The 15,329-nt window shown below is 38.7% G+C and overlaps 1 protein-coding gene across 3 annotated transcripts in view; it reads left to right on the top strand.

The window, feature by feature from the left end:
• The window catches only part of CAST (calpastatin), a 128,945-nt gene that overhangs the window by 12,189 nt on the left and 101,427 nt on the right, over positions 1-15,329 (top strand). For all 3 annotated transcript variants that reach the window (XM_064274272.1, XM_064274275.1, XM_064274281.1), the window contains exon 2: positions 1,346-1,408. In XM_064274272.1, coding sequence (XP_064130342.1) covers positions 1,346-1,408 — 63 coding nt within the window. The remainder of the gene's footprint in view (positions 1-1,345; positions 1,409-15,329) is intronic.

Raw genomic sequence — 15,329 nt, forward strand, 5'->3', positions numbered from 1 at the left:
GTGGTCAAGCTTGAACCCAGTGTCAAGTTCCTTTTTCTCACTTTCTTATACATCCCACAATGTACAAGAAATGAAATAATTGTTATTTTTTAATTAATTTTTAAAATAATTTATTTTGTGTTTTGTTGTTATTGAGAATATACACAGCAGGACATACACCAATTCAGCAGTTTCTACATGTACAACTCAGTGACATTGATTACATTTTTCGAATTGTGCAACCTTTCTCAGCCTCCTTTTCTGAGTTGTTCAACTTTTCTCAGCCTCTTTTTCTGAGTTGTGCTTCCGCCAGTAACATAAACTCACTGCTTCCTAAATTTCCCATCTAATCTTTCAAATTGCTGCTGTCTGTTTGATCCCATAGAGATAGATCTTAAAAGAACACAATGCTCAAGGCAGACATTCTTTACTAGTTAAGCTAAATCATTTGGTTTTAAGAGGACTTCAGGGAACATTTTTGGCTTAAAGTTTAAGGTTTAAAGATCATCTCAGAACAGTAATTTCAGGGGTGCATCTAGCCTCCATGGCTCCAGAAAGTCTGTATTCTATGAGAATTTTAAATTCTGTTCTGCATTTTCTCCCTTTCGATCAGGATTCATCTATAGACTCTTTGATCAAAATGTTCAGTAATGGTAGCCAGGCACCTTCCAGTTCTTCTGGTCTCATGGCAAATCAAATAATTATTTGTATCATCTTTTGAGGAACATGTAATTTTTTTTTTTTATTTCTAAAGAAAAATGCAGTAAACTTTATGGTGTATTTTGTTTTATTAGCATCAAAGGAAATGAGCATGTAAACCTCTTAAAGATTTTATGTACCATGTGAAAAGACTTCTGTTCATTTCCAGTGTTACAGTATGAAAAATAATTCTGTTTCTGGACACAATGAAATCCTAAAGCCAAATCCATAGAAGTTGCAGGTATGGCCTTTCCACTCCAGGTTGCATCTTTCCAAATTGGTGAATTCTCAGATGGAAGAATTCTAGGAGATTCCCAAGAGCCATTGGAAGTGATGGGTGACTTGGAAAGCTGATGGCAATTTGGGCTTTAAAATTCCATGAGGCATTTTGTAGGAGACAAGATGCCGCTTTGGCATTACCAGGAAGTCTGCACGTGGTTAATTACAGACTGACTTGCTAGATCCTAAATGAATGTCTGTAGCTTCCCTTGATTTTTGAAAGCCACCTGCGTTGATGTGGAATTACCAACATCCTCAGGAGGTAGATTAGAGGAGTCCATGTCTTTAAGTCTATGTATTTAGCCTTTTGCAGTTCAAGTGGCTGTTATATTATCTTGTATCATCTTCCTCTCGTAAACATGATCTTTTTTTTTTTTTTTTCTAATAGCGTGTCAGTGAAAAAACCAGTGGATCACCTTCTAAACCAGAAGAAAAGAAAGGAGCAGTTGAGGTAATATTAACAATGCTTGGTTTTCATTTTTTCTTGCTTTTAAATTGTGAATTCTATATTTAAACATTAAATTATGAGATGACAAAGAGCTCCTACTAGAGTATTGGCAAATTTGGTTTTAACTAAGATCTGATTAAAGAATATAAGTGGAAATCATCAAAAATAAATAAAAATGAAGAGCTCCTGGGAAAGGAACCTTTAGGAATAGTTTCTATCTAGAAACAGAACTCAGTTTTTTTGAGTGTTTTCCCTGTACAAAACGAAAAAACCCGTTTCCGTCAAGTTAATTCTGACTCGTAGCCACCCTATAGGACAGAGTAGAGTTGCCCCATAGAGTTTCTAAGGAGTGCCTGGTGGATTTGAACTTCTGAACTTTTGTTTAGCAGCTGTAGCACTTAACCACTACGCCATCAGGGTTTCCATTTTCCCTATAGGAGTCGGCGAATCTCAGTTGTTTCGTTGTTGAACATGGCGGATTTAGAAGGGGAAGTCGGATGCTTTAGTGGAAAAGAAAATCTTTTTTCAAGAAAGTGCACCGTGAATGGAGGGCAAAGATGGCTTAGTTTAACTAGTCATTCAGGTTCATCAACAAAAGCAAGAGAGAAGGAACTTTTTTTTTTTTTTTTTTTGATTGATTGAATGGAAATCCCAGTCAGAGCAAATCTCCTCACTTTGAGATAGGTTTTCTTTGAGCCTGTGCATTTTTCCTTTCACTGAATGGTGCACCATTGTGGGCACCGTCAACACAGGCCTATTCTCTAGGGAAGGGTCATGGAAGGTACTGTCCTTCGTAGGGGTACTGGACCTATTTCCCTTTGCTACTTTTTACATTTGAAGTCTCAATAGATATACTCATCTTTATTCAACAGAAATTCAGTTCAATAGAAAGTGTGTCTTTTCCAACATTTTAAGCTCATAGAGCTAGGTCCTAAAAGGTATGTGGAAATTTAAGAAAACTAAAGTGATCATTGTATTCTTCTCTGTATCTTCAACATTCAATAAGCGTCTTTGGATATTTAGTTCATCCACTTGCTGATTTTCCGCGTTTTCAAAATATTCAAAATATAAGGAGGCAGTTATGGCTAGAGCATGTGACATGTTCTGCACTAAGGTTCGCTTAACTTCTATCACAGTTTCTGTTACTAATCCCCATGAAAATATAATTTAGATTATTTCTTATCAGGGAAATTTATAGTGAATTTTTTCTACCCACAGAAGGCAAATGTTTTTTAAAAAAATTAAAAGTAAAAATAAATATATTAATATTTCATCCTGTTTCTTGGTTAAATTATTTAAAAAATGAATTTCCATGTGGAAAACCACCTTTTTCTTCCCTTTACTAGTATGACAGTATATATTGTATAATCAGTTCTTTTATCAGCCCAAACCTTTTAAATATAGTCATAGGTAAGTTATCTATAAAATTAATTACCTAGGCAAATGATGAACACTTCCTATTTGAACACTGTCCAAAAAAAACCCCAAACCCGTTGCCATTGAGTCGATTCTGACTCTTTGCAACCCATATAGGACAGAGTAGAACTGCCCCAGAGGGTTTCCAAGGAGCAGCTGGTAGATATGAACTGCCAGCCTTTTCGTTAGCAGCCAAACGCTTAACCACTGCCCACTAGGGCTCCTTGAACACTGAACACTGTAGTGTTCCTTTATTCTCCAGACCAGGAAATATTTTTCTTGGATGTTATCCTCTATTAGTATTAATCGAGATTAAACTACTTACACAGAAAGGAAAATTTATTTTCAAAGGAAAGATGTATGTTCTTTTCCAATACAGTCACATCAACAGTAGGCCAGCTCTTATAAAATCATTCTCGCTAATTATGTTATAACTTCAAAGCTTAACTATTACACCTTGATTGGACAGGCATTGGTTAGCCAGTAGCTACTAGCACAGACTTAGTTCTTCTTAAAATATCTAGACTACCGAGCACCTTATCTCCACAATTATAAACAGCTTGGAAAACACTGATAAGGAACCCTATTATAAATGCAGCCAGGGAAGAAGTCTGGACTTCTGTGTCAGTAAAGGCAGACTCTCAGTTTAAAGCTAAAAGGCTAAAGAAATCTTTCATCTCTTTATCAGCAATTCTGACATTGTTTCATAACATTGCTGGGAAGTTCAGATTTACAACTCCTGCCCTTGTGCCAGAGCCTACACGTTCGTATCTGTCCTAACCAGAGAAGCAAAGAGGGAGGGGTTGGACCTTTGTCTTGTTCCCAAGGCTTAAGTCAGCACAGAGATTTTACGTAGTCTGAGATTGAAGACAGATTGTATCTCATCAAGTCTGCCCGTATCTATTTGCTAGGATGGACAGACAGGAGAGTGGGGTGACTCAGTGGTCAAGATACATTTCCAAATGGTCTGTCCCCAAAAGGTCTCTAGTTCTTTACTGCACGTAAACCCTGAAATGTTGTATGCAAATAGGTTGTTGAAGAGATATTGTGAACCTGGAGACAAGTCAGGGAAACCATCCTATGTTAAGTATTATCTGAGCCTTCATGTTCACAGTTATAAAGTTATGTGCAACCAGGAGTTGTTGTCTGCCCTGCCTACCATCCATGGTCATTTGCCATCCCCTTGTCTTCCCCAGATTACCAGAGAAATACTTACCAAAGTTGATAGTTTTTCCCAAACATGTTCTTATGCGCTGCTTTGTTGAACAAGAAATAAGATTAAGAAGCTTCGTTTGGATTTTAGTAATCCATTTGCAAACCAACATTTAGCTCCAAAGGTTAAATACCTATGGCCCACAAGAATATGCAAATATACTTGTTAGGCTCTTAAGGACAAACCAAGGTCTTTGGGACAGAAGTCAGTTTAGAAATTTGCTTTCTATGCTTAGGGATACCGCTTGGTGTTTTTCCTTCTCCCTGTATTACTCTACTGTATTTTATTTGGAGGTACAAGAAAAAAGGCACAGAGAAGGAGGACTTTAGGAGGGTATAAACAAAAAAAAAACAGTAGGGTTAAGTAAGAACTGCCTTTGTACTGTCATATATAAAAATATTGGAGGACGAATGCAGCTGTGTGAATGTCAGAGCTCTTTCTCCCTGGCTGTCATGAATAGTTCTTACTTTTTTGGATCATGACCCCCTGTACAGCCACTATAGGATCGCTATGAGTCAGAATCGACTCGACGGCACTGCATTATACTAGGAGCTCTGGTGGCACAGTGATTAAGAGCTATGGCTGCTAACCAAAAGCTTGGCAGTTCGAATCCACCAGCCACTCCTTGGAAACCCTGTGGGGCAGTTCTACTCTGTCTTATAGGGTTGCTATGATTCAGAATCGACTCGACAGCAACAGGTTTCGTTTGATTTTTTTTTTTTTTAACACAGCCACTAAGTGACCCCAAGATATCTGCAGCAATTTTAATTGACTCTTGAAACTAAAATATCATTTGTCATGTTGCATTTGCTGTACGAATGCTTTAGGATGGAGTAGGGTCAGTGCCTATGAGAATTTGTTCGTTTTTTTGTTAGATCCATTGTTATGAATTTTTTAGTCCTTCTCAGATGTGGAGGAATTATAGAACCAAAAGTTGTTGCATGGACTAACAGGCCAAAGATAAAATGACAAGAGAGCAGTAGAAAGAAAAATGAAAACATTTACCATCAGCATCTTTAAATGCAGTGGTACAAAGAAGCCCTTCCAAACCTGCAATCAAATCTATTTCGAGTATTTGACTGGCACATCGGGCCACACTGGGGGAGTGTAAGCATTTTAGCAACATAGTTCAGTGAAGTCCTGAGGGATGGAATTTAAAGGACAAGACAGGCATGATCTCACAGGGCCGGTTTTGAAAACTTAAAATTAGAAAATGGATATATTTCTGTGGGTTAAGAAAGGGAATTCTAAATAGAAAAGAATAGAAATAGTACCTTAAACAAAAAAAAAAATGTTTAATACATTTTCCTTATCATAATAGCATTGGTAACATTCTTTCTCTTGGTGTTTACCTTTCCTCCTTCTAGAATGTATGAATTAAGTATTGAATCACACAACCGTTTATTAGTTCCTTCTTAAATTTTTTTTCTTTTAATGAAGTTAACCTTTTTTAATCAGAAAGGTAATACATTTTGTGAAAAGAAACAATATTACCTAGAGTCCCACCACTTAATTGAAATTGTTGTTAAGTGCTTTCAGGTTGGTTCGGACTCATAGCGACACTACATATGACAGAAGGAAACACTGCCCAGTCCTGCACCATCCTCACAATTGTTGCTGTCTTTGAGCCCATTGGTGCAGCCATGGTGTCAGTCCATCTTGTCAATGGTCTTCCTCTTTTTCACTTACCCTCTACCTGACTAAGTGTGATGTCCTTCTCCAGGCACTGGTCCCTCCTGATAACATGTCCAAAGTACATGAGACGACGTCTCGCCATCCTAGCTTCTAAGGAGCATTCTGGCTGTACTTCTTCCAAGACAGAATTGTTTCTTTTTCTGACAGCCCATGGTATACTCAGTATTCTTCACCAACACCGTAATTCAAAGGCACTAATTCTTCTTCAGTCTTCCTTTTCCATGCATATGAGGCGATTGAAAATACGGCTTGGGTCAGGAACACTTTAGTCCTTAAAATGACATCTTTGCTTTTCAACACTTTAAAGAAGTCTTTTGCAGCATATTTGCCTACTGCAGTACATCATTTTACTTCTTGACTGCTGCTTCCATTGGTGTTGACTGTAGATCTAAGCAAAATTACATCTTTGACAACTCCAATATTTTCTGTTTTCATGATGTTGCTTATTGGTCCAGTGGAGAGAATTTTTGTTTTCTTTATGATGAGACATAATCCATATTAAAGGGTGTAGTCGTTGATCTTCATCAGTTTAAGTGCTTCAAATCTTCTTCATTTTCAGCAAGCAAGGTTGTATCCTCTGCATATCACAAGTTGTTAATGAGTCTTCTACTCATTAACTTTCTCATTTTCCCAGTGCCGTCTACTGCTATAAAATTTTGTGTGCATTCTTAAATTACTGTGGTAATATCATGTATTCATAATGATCATACATACTGATTTTAGAAACTTTTTCATGATCACAGAGCTAATACATAGTCATTGAAGAAAATTTGAAAGTTACAGAAGACTTTTAAAGAAAAAAGCCATCATCAAGAACTAATTTAGGTGAAGGGATGGACAACACACAATACAGGAGAGGTCAGCACAACTGGACTATACCAAAAACAAAGAAGTTTCCTGAATAAACCAAATGCTTCAAAGGCCAGAGTAGCAGGGGTGGGGGTTTGCGGACCATGGTTTCAGGGAACATCTAGGTCAATTGGCAGAATAAAAACTATTAAGAAAACATTCTGCATCCCATTTTGGAGAGTGGTGTCTGGGGTCTTAAACGCTAGCAAGCGGCCATCTAGGATGCAACAATTGGTCTCAGCCCACCTGGACCAAAGGAGAATGAAGAACAGCAAGGACACAAGGTAATTATGAGCCCAAGAATCAGAATTAGCCACATAAATCAAAGACTATATCAGCCTGAGACCAGAAGAACTAGATGGTGCCCAGCTACAACCAATGACTGCCATGACAGGGAGCACAACAGAGAATCCCTGAAGGAGCAGGAGAACAGTGGGATGCAGAACCCAAATTCTCATAAAAAGACCAGACTTAATGGCCTAACTCAGAGGGACTCTGGAGGTCATGGCCCACAGACCTTTTGTTCGCCCAAGAAAGGAACCATTCTTGAAGCCAACTCTTCAGAAAGGGATTGGACTGGACTACAAGACAGAAAATGATACTGGTGAGGAGTGAGCTTCTTGGGTCAAGTAGACAAATGAGACTATCTGGGCAGCTCATGTCTGGAGGGGAGATGTGAAGGCCAAGGGGGACAGAAGCTGGCTGAAGGGACACGGAAACATAGGGTGAAGAGAAGGAATGTGCTGTCTCATTAAGGGGAGAGCAACTAGGAGTATATGTTGTTGTTGTTGGGTGCCGTCGAGTCGGTTCCAACTCATAGCGACCCTATGCACAACAGAACGAAACACTGCCCGGTCCTGCGCCATCCTTACAATCGTTGTTATGCTTGAGCTCATTGTTGCAGCCACTGTGTCAATCCACCTCGTTGAGAGTTTTCCTCTTTTCCACTGACCCTGTACCCTGCCAAGCATGATGTCCTTCTCCAGGGACTGATCCCTCCTGACAACATGTCCAAAGTATGTAAGAAGCAGTCTCGCCATCCTTGCCTCTAAGGAGCCTCCTGGCCGCACTTCTTCCAAGACAGATTTGTTTGTTCTTTTGGCAGTCCGTGGTATGTTCAATATTCTTTGCCAACACCAGAATTCAAAGGCATCAACTCTTCTTTGGTCTTCCTTATTCATTATCCAGCTTTCACATGCATATGATGTGATTGAAAATACCATGGCTTGGGTCAGGCGCACCTTAGTCTTCAGGGTGACATCTTTGCTCTTCAACACTTTGAAGAGGTCCTTTGCAGCAGATTTGCCCAATGCAGTGCATCTTTTGATTTCTTGACTGCTGCTTCCATGGCTTTTGATTGTGAATCCAAGTAAAATGAAATCCTTGACAACTTCAGTCTTTTCTCCGTTTATCATGGTGTTGCTCATTGGTCCAGTTGTGAGGATTTTTGTTTTCTTTATGTTGAGGTGTCATCCATACTGAAGGCTGTGGTCTTTGATCTTCATTAGTAAGTGCTTCAAGTCCTCTTCACTTTGAGCAAGGAAGGTTGTGTCATCTGCATAACGCAGGTTGTTAATGAGTCTTCCTCCAATCTTGATGCCCCGTTCTTCTTCATATAGTCCAGCTTCTCGTATTATTTGTTCAGCATACAGATGAAATAGGTATGGTGAAAGAATACAACCCTGATGCACACCTTTCCTGACTTTAAACCAATCAGTATCCCCTTGTTCTGTCCGAACAACTGCCCCTTGATCCATGTAAAGGTTCCTCATGAGCACAATTAAGTGTTCTGGAATTCCCATTCTTCGCAGTGTTATCCATAGTTTGTTATGATCCACACAGTCGAATGCCTTTGCATAGTCAATAAAACACAGGTAAACATCCTTCTGGTATTCTCTGCTTTCAGCCAGGATCCATCTGACATCAGCAATGATATCCCTGGTTCCACGTCCTCTTCTGAAACCGGCCTGAATTTCTGGCAGTTCTCTGTCGATATACTGCTGCAGCCGTTTTTGAATGATCTTCAGCAAAATTTTGCTTGCGTGTGATATTAACGATATCGTTCTATAATTTTGACATTTGGTTGGATCACCTTTCTTGGGAATAGGCGTAAATATGGATCTCTTCCAGTCAGTCGGCCAGGAAGCTGTCTTCCAAATTTCTTGGCATAGACGAGTGAGCATCTCCAGCGCTGCATCTGTTTGTTGAAACATCTCAATTGATATTCCATCAATTCCTGGAGCCTTGTTTTTCGCCAATGCCTTCAGAGCAGCTTGGACTTCTTCCTTCAGTACCATCGGTTCCTGATCATATGCCACCTCTTGGAATGGTTGAATATTGAGTAATTCTTTTTGGTATAATGACTCTGTGTATTCCTTCCATCTTCTTTTGCTGCTTCCTGCGTCGTTTAATATTTTCCCCATGGAATCCTTCAGTATTGCAACTCTAGGCTTGAGTTTTTTCTTCAGTTCTTTAAGCTTGAGAAATGCCGAGCATGTTCCTCCCTTTCGGTTTTCCATCTCCAGCTCTTTGCATATGTCATTATAATACTTTGTCTTCTCCAGAGGCCCTTTGAAATCGTCTGTTCAGTTCTTTTACTTCATCAATTCTTCCTTCTGCTTTAGCTGCTCAATGCTCAAGAGCAAGTTTCAGAGTCTCCTCTGACATCCATCTTGGTCTTTTCTTTCTTTCCTATCTTTTCAGTGACCTCTTGCTTTCTTCATGGATGATGTCCTTGATGTCATTCCACAGCTCGTCTGGTCTTCAGTCACTAGTGTTCAATGCATCAAATCTATTCTTGAGATGATCTCTAAATTCAGGTGGGATATACTTAAGGTCATATTTTGGCTCTCGTGGACTTGCTCTGATTTTCTTCCATTTCAGCTTGAACTTGCATATGAGCAGTTGATGGTCTGTTCCACAGTCGGCCCCTGGCTGATGATACTGAGCTTTTCCATCATCTCTTTCCACAGATGTAGTCAATTTGAGTTCTGTGTGTTCCATGTGCCGAGGTCCATGTGTATAGTCGCCGTTTATGTTGGTGAAAGAAGGTGTTGGCAATGAAGAAGTCATTGGTCTTGCAAAATTCTATCATTCAATCTCCGGCATTGTTTCTATCACCAAGGCCATATTTTCCAACTATCGATCCTTCTTAATTTCCAACTTTTGCATTCCATTCGCTAGTAATTATCAATGCATCTTGATTGCATGTTCGATCAATTTCAGACTGTAGCAGCTGATAAAAATCTTCTATTTCTTCATCTTTAGCCCTAGTGGTTGGTGCATAAATTAGAATAATAGTCGTATTAACTGGTCTTCCTTGTAGGCGTATGGATATTATCCTATCACTGACAGCGTTGTACTTCAGGATAGATCTTGAAACGTTCTCTTTGACCATGAATGCAACACCATTCTTCTTCAAGTTGTCATTCCCAGCGTAGTAGACTATATGATTGTCCCATTCAAATGACCAATACCAGTCCATTTCAGCTCACTAATGCCTAGGATATCGATGTTTATGCATTCCATTTCATTTTTGACAATTTCCAATTTTCCTAGATTCATACTTTCTACATTCCAGGTTTCGATTATTAATGGATGGTTGCAGCTGTTTCTTCTCATTTTGAGTCATGCCACATCAGAAATGAAGGTCCTGAAAGGTTTACTCCATCCACGTCATTAAGGTCGACTCTACTTTGAGGTGGCAGCTCTTCCCCAGTCATCTTTTGAGTGCCTTCCAACCTTGGGGGCTCATCTTCCAGCACTATTATCAGACAATGTTCCGCTGCTATTCCTAAGGTTTTCACTGGCTAATGCTTTTCAGAAGTAGACTGCCGGGTCCTTTTTCCTATTGTGTCTTAGTCTGGAAGCTCAGCTGAAACCTGTCCTCCATGGGCGACCCTGCTGGTATCTGAATACCGGTGGCATAGCTTCCAGCATCACAGCAACACACAGCCCCCCACAGTATGACAAACTGACAAATACGTGGGGGAGGAGTATATAGAAAGGTGTATATAAGGTTTTGTATGAGAAACTGACTTGATTTGTAAACTTTTCACTAAACCAAACCAAAAAAAAAAAAAAACCAAACCACTTTCACTAAAGCACAAGAAAAATTAAAAAAAAAAAAAATCCTTATGTAAAGAACAACAACAAAAGCCATCATGTAGAATCCTAGAATCCATAGAGATGAGTACTATTTATGTCTCAGTGTATTTCTCTATATCTTTTTTCTATGTATATATATTTTAATATATTTAGCGACTATTTCATATCCTGATTTTTAAGCATTACTGACAAAAGAATATCATTAACAGGGCCTAGACTGAAAATGATAAATAATGTGCTTTGTGATATATAAATCTTTTTCAATTAAAAATAAAAGTCATCAGTCATTGTTGCTTTTAAATACACAGGAAACCATTATTCATATAGTTTGGCATTTAATATAGCAATTAATCTGGTCATTATTTTGGTTTTTGTTTCTGAGGGAGAAATACATACTTCTTGTTTTAGTAGTCTTCTGGGATAGTGTTCCAACAAGCACGTGATTTAGCTGTTGTTAGCAAATGCTGGAAGAGTACAGTAGCAAATATTGTTTTAGAGGATTTGGACCGTGACAAGGGAATTGACTATGGCTCAACAAGTTCATGCCCTAGTGCCAAGAAAGAAGCAAAGCCGAAGAGGCACACCAAGGGCAGTCCTGGCTGGCTTACCTGGAGATCCTGATTCTGGTAGCCAACACAGAATCCAACTTGATGTCTGATTTGCAAAGTTAAACTGTCTAAGGGAAGTCCCAGAATTCTCTTGGACTGCAGTTTCTTCATTTTCGTAGTTCTCAATTTGGATTTATTTCTTCACTGACTGGAATATTTTTCTAAGATAATTTTTTTCATAGGGAGAATGTGAATGGTTATTTTCTGAGTCTGTGTATCTAAGCATGTTTTTCTGTTGACTTCACTCAAGGAAGCCAATTTGTACAAAATTCTATAGTTTTGAGTAACAGTTCTGTTCCTTCAAATCTCTGTACCTGTTGTTCCATGGTTTTCTGACTTTTTGTGCTGTAGAGAAGATATCCGGGACAGCCAAATTTTGACTTATTTTTAGGAGGCTTATCTTTCCTGCCTTGATACTTATTAAGATTTTTTGTTTGTTTGTTTTTCCAATAAAAATATTGCCCAGATATGCCTATTATGGAATTCCTGGAATTCCTGTTATGGAGTTAATTTTTTACTTATTATTCTTATTTCAGTTTTCTTATATTTTCCTTAAACATACATTTAATTGTGAGATTAAACATCCATTAATCTTCTGCCTTGCAGTTTTCTCTCTGACCTTTACCTTTGCATTCTGGGACAGATTCTGAAGTTTGTCCTCCATATTTTTATTTCTACCATCCAAGTTCTGCTCTTTGAAACGTTCAATACAGGTTTAATTTTTATTTGCTATTGAGGATCCAAACTTAAATTTTTTTTTCTTCTTATAGTGTATCATTTTATGAGATCTACTGCCTCTTTCACCTTTAAAATAATGATGCTATCTTCCTTTCTTTGCCTATTTTCTAGACCCCCCAGGTTTCTTTCTGTTTGCCCAAGCTCTGTTCACATCCAGAGCTTTTCAACAGTCATGAGCACATCGCCCTTAGCCCCACTCTGTCCACTTCTGTGCTGGCTGAATCTCCTCAGGTCTACAGCGGTTTGACAGGTGGATGTGTGCGTGGCTGGAAAAACCCCCCAGTGCCTAGTGGGCTTTCATTCAGTACAGAACACTATCTCTATGAGATGAAATGCATGGGGAAAATTCACTCCTCAGCATGTACTACTGACGGGCTTTTCTTATCTCTGCACCCGAGTCCACCTTCCTAGGATAACTACTGCGAGGATGCAGTGTGCTGCTGCCATGCTTTGCTCACAGACCATGCTCCCACACCTTGCCCCACTCCACTGAACCCACACCACCTCCTGCTTAATTTATTTGCCTTTATTTAGAAAGAGAGGCACTGATGGGGAGATAAAGATGGGCTGCCTCAAAAGGAAGACTTCCACCAAAGAGGTGTGACTGCCTGGTTTTCTAGATGGTTGCATTTCTGAATGAGGGATCTGAGCACTCAGGAGGGACAAAGGATCTTTCTACTGGATTTCAGGGGAGTTGGCTTACTCTGTTTCAGACCTTATGAAACAAGTGATTCAGCAATTGTGCTTTTCCATACAGTTTCTGAGTTTTGAGTACAGTGGAGTTTCTGCCTAGGTTCTGACAATTGATTGACTTTCTTTGTGGTTTAGTACAGTTCTACACTCTTCTGTGAAAAGATGAGAGACTAGGAACTGCTAGTGAGAATATTTTATACCTGGAATTCTTGGAATTGCCTCATAACGACAGTGTTTAGCTTCTTGAATCAAGTGCCCACTTTTCTAGTTCTCTTTGGCTAGAGCCAATGAAATGGTGTTTCATTTTAGGCTCTGTTCCATTTATTAATTGTGCAAAACGCCTTATGAGTTTCAGTAGAGAGGCTTGAGGTGTATGAGTTTGGAGGTAATTAACAATTATGTGGCAGTCTATGTCGCCTCTTTTCTAGGATTTTTCTGTGTGGTTTTTGATACATTTGCCTTCTTCTACATGTATCTCATCACGACATAATATAGGTTACTCCTTGCCTTCCTATGAGTGAAACTTGTTTCCATAGATGTTATAAAATTATTTTCTTATGTAGAACCTATCAGATAAACTCTCATGAGTGGTACATGAATTTAAGTGCAAAACTTACAATTAAAACACCAAATATCATGTAGACATCCAAACAGCCCATCTATTCTAAGACATATTAAGGTTGAATTATGAGAGAAATTCAGAAGTTTATAACATTCAGGACAAAAATTATCTGTCATTCTGATACCATATGGAGAGCATCTTCTTTCTCATCTGTTGTGGGTGCTTTGCAGAGCCACACCCATAACCCAGTTAATACATCACCAGTCTGTAGTCTCAATGGAGGCAGCATATTGTAGTTGCTGAATGAAGGCTTGAGTCAGGCTGCCTAGATTTGGGAAGAACTGCCGCTTCCTAGCTGTGTGTCATTAGGCAAGTTACTTAGCCTAATTAAGGGCAGTTTTCTCTTCTGTAAAATGGGCACAATAATGGTTCTTAAGTAAGAGTTGATGTGAAGATCAATGAAACCATCCATACGAAGTGTCTAGAAGAATGCTTGGAACATACAGAGTGCTCCATGTATAAATGTTAGCTATCGTTATTATTACTTCATTATTACCATGCTTAATATTAGTCTAATAAAGAAAGCTTGGTGGCAATAAAGGTGGAACCTCTTACCGATTTCTAACCATGGATGAGACAGGGCTCAAATTTTTAACTGTTTTAAATATTTCTTTTGAAACAGCTCGAAATCCCATTCTATTTTTCTTCTAACCCTCCCTGCCGAAATTCTTGGTTAATATTACTGAGGAAAAGAGTGTAGAAACAGAAGAGAGAAATTAAAAGCAGATATTAATAAAGCAGAAGAGAAATCGGTTAACAAGACAAAGAAGCAGTCAAAGGGGTATGGGACCTAGGATACTGCAGCATCATCAGTGGGAAGGCTGGAAGAGGCAACAGAGAGTCAGCGGGGTCTAAGCTGTTAATATTTCCAGACGGATGGGAACTGAGGTAAGGGGATTGACTGGGGATTAGAGTATCTTATGTCCCCTTTGGCGCTGTTTCTGTGGAGTGATAGGAGAGGGCATCCATTGTACCATGCTGATGGTTGAGGGGTGGTAAGTAAGTAGAGATTCTGCACAGATGGCTCTTCCAGTGTACATGGATTTGTGCAATGGCTAGCAAATAAAAGGAAAAAAAAAAGTCAAAATAAGCCTTTATACAGAAAAGATAAGTGAGGCCAAGACACATCATGGGTTACAGATTTCTTGGCTTGTTTGGTGCTATACTATGGCAGTTGTTTATAGTAAATGAAGTCGTTTATTACTTGAACAATATCAAATAGGAAAGGCATTATTTGGAGAGAACTCACAAGTGAATTCTAAAAATATGTTTATTTAAATCTTTAGGACTCCAGACTTCCTGGTTGGTTATTCATATTAATATCGGCATCACTAGGTTCTTTCTCTTGCAAACCAAGCCTCTGTCCCTAAGTGGTCTTAGAAGCAGAAAATTTGGACTTAGAAACAGCACTCTTAAATCTGAAATCTGCAAATAAAGTTTTAAAGGAAAAACATTTCTTTTAAAGGAAACTGAGAGCTAAAATCATCTCATTCACGTTGCAATTTTGGTTTCACTGAGTGCTTGGCATGAAAATTGCTTCTCTGAGTATAATTGTGTTGCTTTGTTTTCTGTTTGCTTTCTTAAAACAGGAAATAGACTCAGTAAAGTCTGAAATCATACATCGATTTCACCGAATAATGAGAGAGAAGGCTGAATGACTAATGAAGCCCTGAATGTATATAATGATGATTCTTAACTACTAGGTACAAAGAACAGAGGTGGCTGAAGTTTTTGTTAGATAAGATAGAGTGGTATCTGCTTCAATGCTAAATGTATAGTTCAGGGGACACCCAGTGGCTAAAAAGGGGTAATTCCTTGCTGGGTTATAAAAAAAATAGTATTCAAAAATTTATGGAATAAAATATTTCCAGCCTCAGCAAAGCTAACACACTGTTGTTTTGTCTTTTTGAAGCTGCATATGTTAGTTTTTTTGTTTTTAAGCAGAAAGAGAGTTGAGTTTGACTTCATATATTTGAAACTTTT

The sequence above is a fragment of the Loxodonta africana genome, chromosome 2, assembly GCF_030014295.1.
Source record: "Loxodonta africana isolate mLoxAfr1 chromosome 2, mLoxAfr1.hap2, whole genome shotgun sequence".
Classification (NCBI taxonomy): domain Eukaryota; kingdom Metazoa; phylum Chordata; class Mammalia; order Proboscidea; family Elephantidae; genus Loxodonta; species Loxodonta africana.